At 41.0% G+C, this 15829-nt stretch overlaps 1 protein-coding gene across 9 annotated transcripts in view; it reads left to right on the forward strand.

Annotated features, from left to right (window-relative positions):
• The window catches only part of LOC139411215 (SEC14-like protein 2), a 41939-nt gene extending 26416 nt beyond the window's left edge, over positions 1-15523 (forward strand). For 8 of the 9 annotated variants that reach the window (XM_071157208.1, XM_071157212.1, XM_071157214.1 and 5 more), the window contains 3 exons: positions 10077-10216; positions 13035-13204; positions 14163-15523. In XM_071157208.1, coding sequence (XP_071013309.1) covers positions 10077-10216; positions 13035-13204; positions 14163-14347 — 495 coding nt within the window. In that variant the 3' untranslated portion in view covers positions 14348-15523. The remainder of the gene's footprint in view (positions 1-10076; positions 10217-13034; positions 13205-14162) is intronic. The other variant, XM_071157215.1, reaches the window with a different exon arrangement.
• Positions 15524-15829: the final 306 nt, after the last annotated feature.

The raw sequence follows: 15829 nt of genomic DNA on the forward strand, positions 1-15829 counted from the left end.
AGTGGTCTGATACTCCTTCCATTTCAATATTATCGCTTGCACAGTTCTCCTTGGGATGTTTAAAGCTTGGGAAATCTTTTTGTATCCAAATCCGGCTTTAAACTTCTTCACAACAGTATCTCGGACTTGCCTGGTGTGTTCCTTGTTCTTCATGATGCTCTCTGCGCTTTTAACGGACCTCTGAGACTATCACAGTGCAGGTGCATTTATACGGAGACTTGATTACACACAGGTGGATTGTATTTATCATCATTAGTCATTTAGGTCAACATTGGATCATTCAGAGATCCTCACTGAACTTCTGGAGAGAGTTTGCTGCACTGAAAGTAAAGGGGCTGAATAATTTTGCACGCCCAATTTTTCAGTTTTTGATTTGTTAAAAAAGTTTTAAATATCCAATAAATGTTGTTCCACTTCATGATTGTGTCCCACTTGTTGTTGATTCTTCACAAAAAAATACAGTTTTATATCTTTATGTTTGAAGCCTGAAATGTGGCAAAAGGTCGCAAAGTTCAAGGGGGCCGAATACTTTCGCAAGGCACTGTAGTAAAATAAAGGTTAAAAAAAATAAAAATTAAAAAAAACTTTGAAATTACTTATAAATAAACAGAAAAGAAAACATGATTCATATTCTCAGTTGATTTGGATGTTTACACCTCAGAGACTTATGGCCTCTGACTATGTAATCTGCTTTCATGGCATAAAGCCCTGGCCTCAAACCTATAATCACACTATGCACACTTTTACTCCCCCCTGTCTGCCATTACCCCTCCTGTTGTACAACTGATAATGACATTTCAGCTGGAGATTTTGACTTTCTCTTCCTCCTTCCGGTTCCTAGGAGATTGAAAGCAAAAGACTTGAAAAGAAAACACAATATATGACAAGTGTTAGTAATGCGTTAAGCTATGCATAATCATATATGGCAAAAACTGTACCTTTGGATACTGTTCTGCTGGGGTCCACAAAAATTAAGGCTCAAAATACCTCCTCATGCTTGTACCCAGACTTCCCCCATCAGGCTGCAGGTTTTACAGGAGGTGTTCCCACGCGATGTCATCCTCACTTTGGCCCTCTGTTTCCCCAGACAAGCTCCCCCCCCCTCCTTTGTCTAGGATGTACAATGAATCTCTGTGTCTAGGCAGGTGGTGTTATCCTCCCATCCCGAGTCCAGAACCTTTCGTACTCCTCAACACATCTCCCGGTCTTCTTATCAGTAGAATACATTATTGCACTTTGCCTCAGTCCATTGTTAATTACCTGGACTCGTAAACAAACAGCTATTTGAGAATAAGCGACCCATTCCTACTCAAGTAAATATCATGAAAGCTAGAAGACAGTATTATAGGGCAATAGTTCACAATCTATGGTATAAGCGCTATCATATGACTCCTATCTCCCTTATGGGAACATTCTGTCTCTGAGACAGGCCATCGTTGTACTTTGCCTCCGGCCACAAATACATTTGCACATAGATCATTCCATCTAAACCATAACACACTCATTACTACTGCTAGGCCACTTACAGTGGGGCAAAACAAGTATTTAGTCAGCCACCAATTGTGCAAGTTCTCCCACTTAAAAAGATGAGAGAGGCCTGTAATTTTAATCATAGGTACACTTCAACTATGACAGACAAAATGAGAAAAAAAATCCAGAAAATCACATTGTAGGATTTTTAATTAATTTATTTGCAAATTATGGTGGAAAATAAGTATTTGGTCAATAACAAAAGTTTATCTCAATACTTTGTTATATACCCTTTGTTGGCAATGACAGAGGTCAAACGTTTTCTGTAAGTCTTCACAAGGTTTTCACACACTGTTGCTGGTATTTTGTCCCGTTCCTCCATGCAGATCTCCTCTAGAGCAGTGATGTTTTGGGACTGTTGCTGGGCAACATGGACTTTCAACTCCCTCCAAAGATTTTCTATGGGGTTGAGATCTGGAGACTGGCTAGGCCACTCCAGGACCTTGAAATGCTTCTTACGAAGCCACTCCTTTGTTGCCCGGGTGATGTGTTTGGGATCATTGTCATGCTGAAAGACCCAGCCACGTTTCATCTTCAATGCACGACACAGGGATTCTTTAGCTAAATAGCCCAGTACTGTAGCCTACTCCCGACCGTCACATTCCATCCATATTTTTCGTTCCATCCTAACAGAAACCCAGAAGGTTTTTCATTTTTCTTGGAATAGAAACACCATAATATTAATAAAATTAATTAAGCAAAATTTCATAAAATTAGTCCCATATACTATGTTCTTACAAAACAAGGTTTAAAATTCTCTAGTACAGCCGCTATTGAAGGCTATCAAATGCTTCTCAAAGATGCCCTCTGGTGGTCAAACTTGCACTAACTAGCATTAATGATACTAGTGTTTGGCACTTAAATAACGTGCCATAGAATTCTGCGGCACCATGCAACCTATGCCGCAGTACGCTGCAACTTTTAAAGGACGAACCACTGTAGAAAATGTTCTTTGTGTGCCCTTTAAGGTGCATCCTTTCTAACTAGTGAAATACCAACTAAAACCAAATAATAAGACCCTACGCAACACCACAAAAAAATATTCATAACAGGTGGTTTGTGTGCTGGTGTGCGTGGTAAAATGTTGGGCAAAAACAAACAAATGGCCAGACCTTACTTAATTGTGACCTCCTTTTACGGCCGGATCCAGGTAACTTTATACTTAATAGAAGTGCAGAATTTCACTAACTGCTCTCCCAAGCCTCGGAAATATTTCAAAGGGAGAGATATGAACACCCTACCCTATCCTGGAAGAGAAAATGTACATTTCGTTAGTTTTCACTATGCTAAATCTTAATCAGCAACACAAAGTTTTAATTACAGACAAAACAAAACATGATAATTTCTGTTTACAGAGAGGCTACTGCCCTCCACTCTTTGAATCACTTGTGTTTTAATCCACCCCAATCTTTACTGTATATACTATAACCAATATCCATTGGATATTCACTATTTGCTTCACACTCATTAATGTCTACTATTTTAAGATTAATATTCACTAAATCAGGACAGGTCTAATTTTGGCCCATTGTAATCAAAGCAGTGTTCTCTCGCCTGCACTGCACTTAGACACGACGGCATTCCTCTTGCCAAATCTAACCATTTTTTTTATGTAACTAGGCAAGTCAGTTAAGAACAAATTCTTATTTACAATGACGGCTTACCTCGGCCAAACCCGGATGACCCTAGGCCAATTCGCCACCCTATGGGATACAACCTGGATTTGAACCAAGGGCTGTAATGACACCTCTTGCACTGAGATGCAGTGTCTTAGACCGCTGTGCCTCTCGGGAGCCCAACCATTTACTCCAGTATATGACTGGTCTCTCTTTTCCCCCCATGAATTTGCGTAACCACCATGCCCATGAACAAACTTTTTTTTTTTTAACTTTACAATTGTTTCTTTAACTCTATGAAATATTACTCACAATATTAACTCGGTTGCAACACTCACTACCAAGTTCCAAACTTCCTCTGGAAGCAATGTCAGCGCAATAACTGTTCTTCGGGAGCTTCGTGAAATGGGTATCCATGGCCGAGCAGCCGCACATAAGCCTAAGTTCACCATGCGCAATGCCAAGCGTCGGCTAGAGTGGTGTATAGCTCGTCCCCATTGGACTCTGGAGCAGTGGACACATTTTCTGGAGTTCTGAATCACACTTCACCATCTGGCAGTCCAACGGACAATCTGGGTTTGGCGGATGCCAGGAGAACGCTACCTGCCCGAATGCATAGTGCCAACTGTAAAGTTTGGTGGATGAGGAATAATGGTCTGGGGCTGTTTTTCATGGTTCGGGCTAGGCCCCTTTGTTCCAGTTAAGGGAAATTTTTACGCTACAGCATACAATGACATTCTAGACAAGTCTGTGCTTATAACTTTTTGCCATCAGTTTGGGGAAGGCCCTTTCCTTTTTCAGCATGACAGTGCTCCCCGTGCACGAAGTGAGGTCCATACAGAAATGGTTTGTCGAGATTGGTGTGGAAGAACTTGCCTGGCCTACAAAGAGCCCTGACCTCATCTCCATCGAACACCTTTGGGATGAATTGCGAGCCAGGCCTAATCGCCCAACATCAGTGCCCGACATCACTAATGCTCTTGTGGCTGAATTGAAGCAAATCCCTGCCACAATGTTCCAACATCTAGTGGAAAGCCTTCCCAGAAGAGTGGAGGCTGTTATAGCAGCAAAGAGGGGACCAACTCCATAATAATGCCCATGATTTTGGAATAATGGAATAATAATAATAATGATTGACGAGCAGGTGTCCACGTACTTTTGGTCATGTAGTGTGTATATTTGTATGTGTGTATTTGTTGGGCTTTATAGATAGTTTATTTCTATATGTTGGGCTTTAGCTTAGGTTATTCTTTACAGATTCAAGTATATTTGTCCAGGCCTCAATTGTTCCTTGACTAGCACCATTCATTCTCCCTGTTGATATTTCTAATGTTACAACTTCTAATAGTAACTGTATCTACTGGTGAATAGGGAGAGAGTGAGGTGATTGCCATCTATGAGCCAACAACTTTTTTTGTGGCAGTGTCACCTGCCAACGGTAATCATCTCTGATTGATTAAGAGATTCAAGGAGCTATCATCGTTAAGTAACATAGTAGATGGAAAGCATTGAATATTTACATTCATGCACTTCAAAATGAATTGTGTAACTTTTTTGCCAGAAGCATTTAACTGCAGCAGGGCACTCCCACATCATATGAAATAATGTGACTACCTGATTTAGGGTACACGGTGAACAGTTGGGAGTTGGGACCAATTTCATTGTAAAAAAAATCCTTGGTGTTAAATACAGTCGGTGACAAAACTTTGAATATACACTGAGTGTACAAAACATTAGGAACACCTGCTCTTTCTGTGACATAGACTGACCAGGTGAATTCAGGTGAAGGTTATGCTCCCTTATTGATGTCACATGTTAAATCCATTTCAATCAGTGTAGATGAAGGGGAGGAGATGGGTTAAAGAAGGATTTTCAAGCCTTGAGACAATTGAGCTATGAATTGTGTACCATTCAGAGAGTGACTGGGCAAGACAAAAGATTTAGGTGCCTTTGAATGGGGTATGGTAGTAGGTGCCAGTGTCGATTTGTCAAGAACTGCAATGCTGCTGGGTTTTTCACTCAACAGTTTCCTGTGTGTGTGGTACACCACCCAAAGGACACCCAGCCAACTTGACACAACTGTGGGAAGCATTGGAGTCAACATTGGCCAGCATTCCTGTGAAATGCTTTTGACACCTTGTAGAGTCCATGCCCTGATGAATTGAGGCTGTTCTGCGGGCAAAACTCCTGTGTTCCTTATGTTTTGTACACTCATTGTATACAGTTGAAGTCAGAAGTTTACACACACTTAGGTTTGAGTCATTAAAACTAATTTTTCAACCACTCCACAAATGTATTGTTAACAAACTTGGTTAGGATATCTACTTTGTGCATGACACAAGTAATTTTTCCAACAATTGTTTACAGACAGGTTATTGTATCACAATTCCAGTGGATCAGAAGTTTACAAACACTAAGTTGACTGTGCCTTTAAACAGCTTGGAAAATTCCAGAAAATGCTGTCATGGCTTTAGAAGCTTCTGATAGGCTAATTGACATCATTTGAGTCAATTGGAGGTGAACCTGTGGATGTATTTCAAGGCCTACCTTCAAACCCAGTGCCTCTTTGCTTGACATCATGGAAAAAACAAAAGAGATGAGCCAAGACCTCAGAAAAAAAATTGTAGACCTCCACAAGTCTTGTTCATCCTTGGGAGCAATTTCCAAACAGTAGTACGCAAGTATAAACACCATGAGACCACGCAGCCGTCATACCGTTCAGGAAGGAGACACGTTCTGTCTTCTAGAGATGAATGTACTTTGGTGCAAAAAGTGCAAATCAATCCCAGAACAACAGCAAAGGACCTTGTCAAGATGCTGGAGGAAACAGGCACAAAAGTATCTATATCCACAGTAAAACGAGTCCTATATCGACATAACCTGAAAGGTGCTCAGCAAGGAAGAAGCCACTGCTCCAAAACGCCATTAAAAAAAAGACTACAGTTTGCAACTGCACATAAGGACAAAGATTGTACTTTTTGGAGAAATGTCCTCTGGTCTGATGAAACTGTTTGGCCATAATGACCATCATTATGTTTGGCAGAAAAGGGGGGAGGCTTGCAAGCCGAAGAACACCATCCCAACTGTGAAGCACGGGGGTGGCAGCATCATGTTGTGGGGGTGCTTTGTTGCAGGAGGGACTGGTGCACTTCACAAAATAGATGGCATCAGGAGGAATGATAATTATATGGATATATTGAAGCAACATCTCAAGACATCAGTAGAAGTTAAAGCTTGGTCGCAAATGAGTCTCCAAATGGACAATGACCACAAGCATACTTCCTAAGTTGTGGCAAAATAGCTTAAGGACAACAAAGTCAGGGTATTGGAATAGCCATCACAAAGCCCTGACCTCAATCCTATAAATAATGTGTGGGCAGAGCTGAAAAAAGTGTGTGCGAGCAAGGAGGCCTATACACACCTGGCTCCATTACACCAGCTGTGTCAGGAGGAATGGGCCAAAATTCACCCAACTTATTGTGGGAAGCTTGTGAAAGGCTACGTTTGACCCAAGTTAAACAATTTAAAAGCAACGCTACCAAATACTAATTGAGTGTATGTAAAGTTCTGACCCACTGGGAATGTGATGAAAGAAATAAAAGCTGAAAGAAATCATTATCTCTACTATTATTCTGACATGTCACATTCTTAAAATATAGTGGTGATCCTAACTGACAGGACATTTTACTAGGATTTAATGTCAGGAATTGTGGAAAATCTGAGTTTAAATGTATTTGGCTAAGGTGTATATAAACTTCCGACTTCAACTGTAAGTATATGGATGAGTGATGGCCGAGCGGCATAGGCAAGGTGCATTAGAAGGTATAAAATACAGTATATACATGTGATATGAGTTTAGTGGCATTATTTAAAGTGACTAGTGATCTATTTATGAAAGTGGCCAGTGATTGGGTCTCAATGTAGGTAGCAGCCTCTCTGAGTTAGTGATTGCTGTTTAGCAGTCTGATGGGTTTGGGATTGAAAAACAGCTTCTGTCTCTCGGTCCCAGCTTTGATGCACCTGTACTGACCTCGCCTTCTGGATGGTAGCGTTGTGAACATGCAGTGGCTCGGGTGGTTGGTGTCCTTGATGATCTTTATGGCCTTCCTGTGACATCGGGTGCTGTAGGTGTCATGGAGGGCAGGTAGTTTGCCCCCGGTGATGCGTTGTGCAGACCCTCTGGAGAGCCTTGCGGTTGAGGGCGGTGCAGTTCCGTACAAGCTGTGATACGGCCCGACAGGATGCTCTCGATTGTGTATCTGTAAAAGTTTGTCAGGAGTTTTGGTGACAAGCCAAATTTCTTCAGCCTCCTGAGGTTGAAGAGGCGCTAGAGGAATAACCTTAATTTCTCCGAACCAGAATAGACTGACGAGTTTCAGAAGAAAGTTCTTTGTTTCTGGCCATTTTGAGCCTGTAATCGAACCTACAAATACTGATGCTCCAGATACACAACTAGTCTAAAGAAGGCCAGTTTTATTGCTTTTTTAATCAGCACAACAGTTTTCAGCTGGGCTAACATAATTGCAAAAGGGTTTTCTAATGATCAATTAGCCTTTTAAAACAATACATTTGGATTAGCCTACACATTGGAACACAGGAGTGATGGTTGCTGATAATGGGCCTCTGTAGATATTACATTAAAAAATGATCTGTTTCATCCGACATTTATAGCTTATTTGCTGTAGAGGGAGATCAGACTGGGTCTGTGTGTACACTACAGGCAGATTATGCAACAGTCAGTCAAGTTTTAAAGATCATTTTTAACACATTTACCGCTGACAGTGCCACAAATGCATTTGGATCAAGGTCCTGTTTGTGTCTGCAGCTGTCCTCAGCTCAACATTTCCCATGGCTTGCTGTGTTATGCTAGACAGGTAATGAATGGTCTTGTGTGATTTGACTGTGGACCAATGCTAATTGCCCTCTGCTTATGGTTGAGGTGAACCATCCCATCTCTCTCTCCCTTCACTCAGAAATGGAATACATCACCCCTTATTGCCCCCCGGTGATTCTCAATTACTGCTGCAAGCAGCATTTTTAACTTCCGTCTGTGTTTGGTGTGTCAGTATTTCTCAAATCCTTGGTTTTCTTGAGCTGAGGGCTCAGACTGTTTAGGAAGATGAGATCATTAGCCAGTAAGGTGGTCTAAAGAAAATTGTTGGTCTTGTTATTATAGCAAATAAATTACAAAATTAAACTCTGAGGCTGATACTCTGGACTTTTATTTCTCAGCTGAAAGTATGTGAAGCTCAAAAAGGCTATGATAAAACATGTAACCGCAGCAGATTCATAGTTGTAGAAAGTTAAGCTTTCTTTTTTATTTCCTCGTAAGTTCTTCCCTAAAAAAAGGTCCTGCTGACTTTCATAGCATTTTTATCAGCTACAGTACCTTGCAAAAGTATTCACCAAATACAACCTGTAATTTAAATAGATTTTTATTTGGATTTTATGTAACGGACATGCACAAAACAGTCAAAATTGGTGAAGTGAAATGAAATTACTTGTTTCAAAAAATAAAAATGTTTTATGGAAAAGTGGTGCGTGCATATGTATTCACCCCCTTTGCTATGAAGCCCCTAAATAAGATCTGGTGCAACCAATTACCTTCAGAAGTCACATAATTAGTTAGATTGCACATAGGTGAACTTTATTTAAGTGTCACATGATCTCAGTATATGTGTATATATATATATATATATATATACACCTGTTCTGAAAGGCCCCAGAGTCTGCAACACCACCAAGCAAGCGGCACCATGAAGAACAAGGAGCTCTCCAAACAGGTCAGGGACAAAGTTGTGGAGAAGTATAGATCAAGGTTGGGTTATAAAAAATACAGAAACTTTGAACATCCCATGGAGCGCCATTAAATCCATTATTAAAAAATGGAAAGAATATGGCACCACAACAAACCTGCCAATAGAGGGCCGCCCACCAAAACTCACAGGCCAGGCAAGGAGGGCATTAGTCAGAGAGGCAACAAAGAGACCAAAGATAACCCTGAAGGAGCTGCAAAGCTCCACAGTGGAGATTGGAGGATCTGTCCATAGCACCACTAAGAGCTGGGCTTTACGGAAGAGTGTCCAGAAAAAGATCCATTGCTTAAAAAGGCACGTGGGAGACTCCCCAAACATATGGAACAAGGTACTCTGGTCAGATTGAGACAAAAATTGATTTTTTTGGCCATCAAGGAAAACGCTATGCACCTCTCATCACCCCGAGAACACCATTTCACAGTGAAGCATGGTGGTGGCAGCATCATGCTGTGGGGATGTTTTTCATCAACAGGGACTAGGTAACTACTAGTCAGAATTGAAGGAATGATGAATGGCGCTAAATACAGGGAAATTCTTAAGGGAAACCTGTTTCAGTCTTCCAGAAATTTGAGACTGGGACAGAGGTTCACCTTCCAGCAGGACAATAACCCTAAGTATACTGCTAAACCAACACTTGAGTGGTTTAAGGGGAAACATTTAAATGTATCGGAATGGCCTAGTCAAAGCCCAGACCTCAATCCAATTGAGAATCTGTGGTATGACTTAAAGATTGCTGTACACCAGCGAAACCCATCCAAATTGAAGGAGCTGGAGCAGTTTTGCCTTGAAGAATGGGCAGAAATCCCTGTGGCTAGTTGTGCCAAGCTTATAGAGACATACCCAAAGAGAATTACAGCTGTAATTGCTGCAAAAGGTGGCTCTACAAAGTATTGACTTTGGGGTGGTGAATAGTTATGCACACTCAAGTTTTCAGTTTTATTTGTCTTATTTCTTGGTTGATTCATAATAAAAAATAAAAAATTGCATCTTCAAAGTGTTGTGTAAATCAAATGATACACCCCCCCACCCCAAGGGGGGTGAATACTTTCACAAGCCACTGTAACCCCACAACATCCATCCTCTTACTCTGTCTATATATATGTGTGTATTCAAGATCCACTATGCTGGGACAGTGCCTACGTCCTACTATGTTCGTGAGTCAGTGAAGGTGGACTATGAACAGTGTCTAACAGTCAGCCGTGGCTCCTCACAGCAGCTAGAATATGAGATCCTCTTCCCTGGCTGTGTGCTCAGGTGAGTGGACCGATTATACTACAGCTATTTCTTTCTTTCTATCCCTCCCTCTTTCTCTGTCTTACCTCTCTGTAACCCCACTACTGGTCCTGTTCTATCTCGGCCTCCCTTACCTCCCTCCACCTTTATTTTCCTCTCTCTCTCAATCTCTTTATTACCCTCCTTAACTCCAGTGCAGGGTGGCCCTGCATCGAGTCCGATACCCACGGTTCCCTGTTGTTGACCCGGAAAAATCTCAGTTGGTGGGTGAAATGAAAACGTTCTTTCAACCCACGGGTCGGCTCGCGATTCAGAACAATTATAATCCGGATCGAATCATTTTAAATCAATAAAAAAAATGGTTTACAGACCCAGGACTTGTGTTGCATTGTGTTGCGAATTCCATTCTGTGAGCGATGAGGCAGACATATAAGCTACCACGCTGTGGATCAGGGAACTGTCCATTATTTGTGTGGTGCTGAAATGTATGTTTCGTCCTCCCACACGAGAATACTTTGCCAAGTGTACTTTCCCTGGCTAGCTTAGCTCATGTGAAAATGGCCAACGTAGGTATTTGTTTACGATAGGCTAATTTAGTTTATTATCAGTTAACTATTAAGCTACCCCAGGCATTCATTTGCAGCCTTTCTTAAATTATGGGTCGGGTCGCGGACCTGTTAATGGTGGATCGCGATGTGTCAGAGTCAATTTCTAATTATTTCATTAATTACTAGAATTGATTTGGCCAAGTGCGCTCTCTGCTTAGCAGCGGTCTCTGCTCAGTTTGGCAGCTGCGTTAGAGTGAGAGTGAGATGCCCGTGTGCTTCGCGGTTTACCTGATCTTTTTTTCTGCAGTTTTCTTGAAGATTACTCCGCGACACAGGCGATGCAGCGCTGTCGTTCATGCGCTGTCTGCCACTGACTCGTCATTCTCACTCTCCATCACTCACCGCTGTCATCAAATGGATTCATGCTAGCCACAAGTTCTGACTGAGCTCAATTGTCATGAAACGCATATACAGAGAGCGTTTCTCTTTCATAGAAATTTATAACGAAGAGCGCCCACAATGTGTTTTGTGCGGGGAAGTGCTTAGTAATGAAACGACACGTCCTGACCAAACATCCACAGCATGATGGTAAACCAAGGGAGTTCTTTCAGAACAGGGTAGCATGCTTCAGGAAACAGTGCTACGACAGTGGAAAAGTAAGTCAGCTAGCAAGGCATTGTTGTCATTTTATAACAGGTGATGATGATTAGTAGAAATAAGGGAGCACTAACTAACTTTCATAGTAGTAGATGTGAGTTTATCTTTCAAACAATCCCCTGGCCTTGTACACAGCTAATAGCTATCATTTGCCAAAGCAAGCTAGCTACTGATAGTGCAACCCTAGTAACAGTACAAATGAAGATGAAAAATGATCAGGCCTACTGTACATCTTACTGTATAAATGATTGTTGAAAACTGGTCTCTGTTGCAACTGTTGCTGTTAAAATACAATCATATTTTTTTTATTCTTAACTGGAATAAACTGAATGAAGCAAGATGCTTTTTGAGGCAAACACAGCTGTCTCCTGCCTGACTGAGAAAGCAGTAGATGTTCTGGTCCAGTTTGGCACCACATACCTATGCGAGTCAGGTTTCTCAACTCTGACATACTTAAAACAAGTACAGAAACAGTTTCAAGGTTGAGCATGACCTCAGTATTGCACTGTCAAGAACGGAGCCCAGAATAGGCATGCTCTCAATAGGACTGTGTGTGTGTGTTTTCTGGTCTACATCTGTGTGATGTGATCAATCAGTTTATTCCAGTTCAAAATAAAAATATGTATTGTATTTTAACAGCAACAGTTCCAACCTAAACTTTCTTTCAACAATAATTTCTACAGCAAGATGTACAGTATGCCTGATCATTGTTCATCTGTACTGATACTTAGGGTTGCACTATCAAAAAGCCTGTGTGTGTGTTCTGTTATTCATATGTGTGATGTGATCAATCAGTTTATTCCAGTTCAGAATTATAATTATTTATTGTATTTTAACAGCAAACAGTTCCAACCTAGACAGATATGTAAGAGTGTTTTTAAAGGGGGAAAATAAACATTAATATATATGTATATGGATATTTAATTTCATTGTTATTTGTTTTTGTCTATATTGCATTTGTTTTAGGCATAAGGGCAATGAAATATACCAATATTTATGTATAGTTGCATATTTTGCTAAGCTTGGGTCCCAGGAAAACACCGAATTTCTCATTTGGGTCCCATGCTGAAAGGTTTAAGAACCTCTGATTTAGACCATAACGCTGGCTATATCAAGTTTAAACCGGTGCGCTGGTGAAAGTTTGAGCAGGCCTAGGTTATAGCCTACTAATTAAATGTAGTTTTGCATCCTATATTCAATTCTGGGAATTGTTTATATGATTTTCAATTAAACAGTTTTACTATCTAAACAATATTGAATGTAAAGGTATTGTTTTATTATGTCGGCTATAGGCTTTCATCAGGTAAGAAGGCTAATGAGAAGACCCTTTTTCAGAGCAATTTTAGTTGTCAATGTGCCACATCTCATTGTAAAAAAATGTATCATGTCGTTCTGGCATGGTTTCATGGCATAGTTTCCTTTTATCTAAATGTTGATTAGACATGCATATACATTAATTCATGCAGGGAGGGGAATAATAGCCTATGACTGACTTGTCATAGCCTATGAATAGTCATAAAAACGATGAAATAAATTAATGTTATTTGGCGGGTCACGGATCGGATCGACAATTCTATGCGGGTGTGTCGGGATATATAATTATATAATGTAATGTAATATCTCCCCCCATGCAGGTGGCAGTTTTCTAGTGATGGGGCAGACATCGGCTTTGGGGTGTTTATGAAGGGGAAGATAGGAGAGAGGCAGAATGCAGGGCAGATGCAGGAGGTGGTTCCCAGCCAGAGATACAACGCACACCTGGTGCCCGAAGACGGCTCTCTCACCTGCAGCGAGCCTGGGGTCTGTGAGTACAGGACAGCTAGACAGAGACACATAAGCGATTTCTATACTTTATACCCCTTTCACACTATCGGGCCATCCCAAACCAAACCAAACTGTGCTGGCTTGGGTATTTTCTTTTCACATTGCCTTTTTTTCATGGTTCCAGCAACTTTAATGCTTGGTTTGATTAGTCTCAGTAGTGTGAAAAGCCCTACAGTGGGCTAGAACAGAGGTACAATGACACATGAAGACTTGGGTAGGGGCACATAAGAACCTAGTCCAGTGGTACTAGACAGAGATTGGATCTCGGCCTACCAGTATAACACTAGCCCACAGTGTGACTACTTTACAGACCCATGTGTGTCTTTGCCTGTTGGGTGACGCTTTTCCTACTTCTGAGGGTATATCCGTGGTCAGTGGATCGTTCTGATAAGGAATGCGTTGTTTGCATCACCAAGTGTTGTCCAGGAAATAATTTATTCAAATTGTAAGATACTACCACCCCACCTCAAAATCAAAACCAATGTTTGTGCGCACACACTCTATTCTACTTCTTGTCTGCTTCCTGTCTGCAAGGCTGATTAGCTAGACAAAAAGGTGTGAAACACAGACGTGTGCGTGCAAAGTGAGAACACAACATGGAATCCATGTTTGATTTTGATTTGGAGGGGGGTATCAGATATCAATTAGATTGAATTCTTACTTGGGCACTGCACAGAGACGCAACCGACAACTGTCTACCGATTGCAGATGTAAGCTCGGTCGTGGGAAAATTGTCACCAAACAAGCATAGGAACGGTCAGCAAATAACTAGCAAGGTGGGTGCATGTTATAAAGCTAGACCCAGGTTCCACTCAGGTCTAGAAACTGGGCAATTAAGAACCAGGCCTTGCATACAAGCACACAAAGAGGACAAGGGCCGGAGTAAAGGTGTAGGACTTGATTTAGGCGACATCCATGTTGTTTTCTTTCTTCTTCAGATGTGCTGCGGTTCGACAACACCTACAGTATCTTCCAGTCCAAACGCATCAGCTTCACCGTCGAGGTCTTGCTCCCAGGCCAATCTCAGTCTCCGAAAAAACGGACTGGCTCACAAGTGGAGGCCAGCAACCAATCGCAGTCTCCGAATAACCAGGGTGGGTCAGAATCTGGGGCCAGCAGCTAATTGTGACAGACGTTACTGAGCTAGAGCTAGTCTCAGCCCCGGCCATGGTCAGTGAAGTCAGACCTGAAACCACTGAAATAGACTCCAATGATCAGCACTGAGGTACTTCATCTGACAATGGGCCATTGTGCTGCTCACGAATGAAGGTATGTAGCTCTGGTTACATGCAGCTTGCTGATGCTGAGACTTCTACATCTGCAAGCCACACGCAATGCCCTGGGCCAGAGCTAGAATGTACAATGAAGAGAAACAAGTCCACAACTCAGGGTTCCTGGAGTAGAGGAGATGTATTCAAACACAGACTGAAACAACTGGTTTACTTTCTACAATAAGTGTATGGCTTTTGAAAATCTAACAAATCTATATTTTGTCTTTTAATTGTTAGAACATGAAAGGCAAGAAATCTTTGAGAATGCTAATATCCACTGTCCAAAATCTGTATCATTAAGCATTATTGCAGTAGAATGACATTCCATTTTGTTGTGTAATCTTCAGCACCAGTTTTTTCCTGTATAGGGTGGCAATTTGCAAAATTCCAGTAACTTTCCCAAAATTCCCAGGATTTCCTGCTTATTCCCTCCTGATTCCGGGAATTCTCCAACTGAGAAATCCAGAAAACCTAGGAATTTTGGGCAAATTACCGGAATTTTGCAAACCTTTTCATGTATATCTATCTATATGTAACAAGAAAAGACATACATGGTGTAAATGCTTGCCTTAAATACGTCAGTGTGTTTAAAGAATGTGCAGCACTCAACGAACTGGCCCTTATGGGCAGTTGAAATACTCAAAAAGCTCTATTATATGTCATCTGTAAACTGTACTTATTGATTGAAGTCGTCTTCTGCCAGCATCTGGATAAAGTATTTTGCACAGTGAAAATCATGGAATGTAGCTAGCTATTATAGCCTTATTCGATGTTGGTTTGTGCTCACTGTTCAGTAGATAATTTGTTACCTTTATGTATTTTAGTAATGAGTAGGGGGAACAGTACCCACTCCGAAACATTTAAATTGTTATCTTTTTGTGAACATTTGTCAATCTTTTCTTTAGTTAAAATTGGAAACATGTCATTTATTTTTGTAGAATTCATGTAGTCAGTGCATATCTAATGTAACAGAAACCAATCTGAGCTGTTCCAATCTATTGGGAAAATAATATACATGTTTGAATCAACTTGAATGAATCTCTTTCTCTGTCTAACCTATATGCAGATGTGGTAACAATTAAGCCTGGGGACTGAATATACAGTATACTAACTAAACAAGTACTTGGACGTACAGTATGGTACAAAATGATCGCACTTTAGAGCCCTGACAGTACCTTAGTCTACAAAAGTAAAAGGTATGTCTGTGTCTTTCTCCAGTAGTTGTATCTATTGTCTGACAGTTGGTTTTCTAAGCAATTTTTTTATTAGGAACATATACAGTTGAAGTCGGAAGTTTACATACACTAAATTGACTGTGTCTTTTAAATAGCTTT

This window comes from Oncorhynchus clarkii, chromosome 6 (genome assembly GCF_045791955.1).
Source record: "Oncorhynchus clarkii lewisi isolate Uvic-CL-2024 chromosome 6, UVic_Ocla_1.0, whole genome shotgun sequence".
NCBI lineage: Eukaryota > Metazoa > Chordata > Actinopteri > Salmoniformes > Salmonidae > Oncorhynchus > Oncorhynchus clarkii.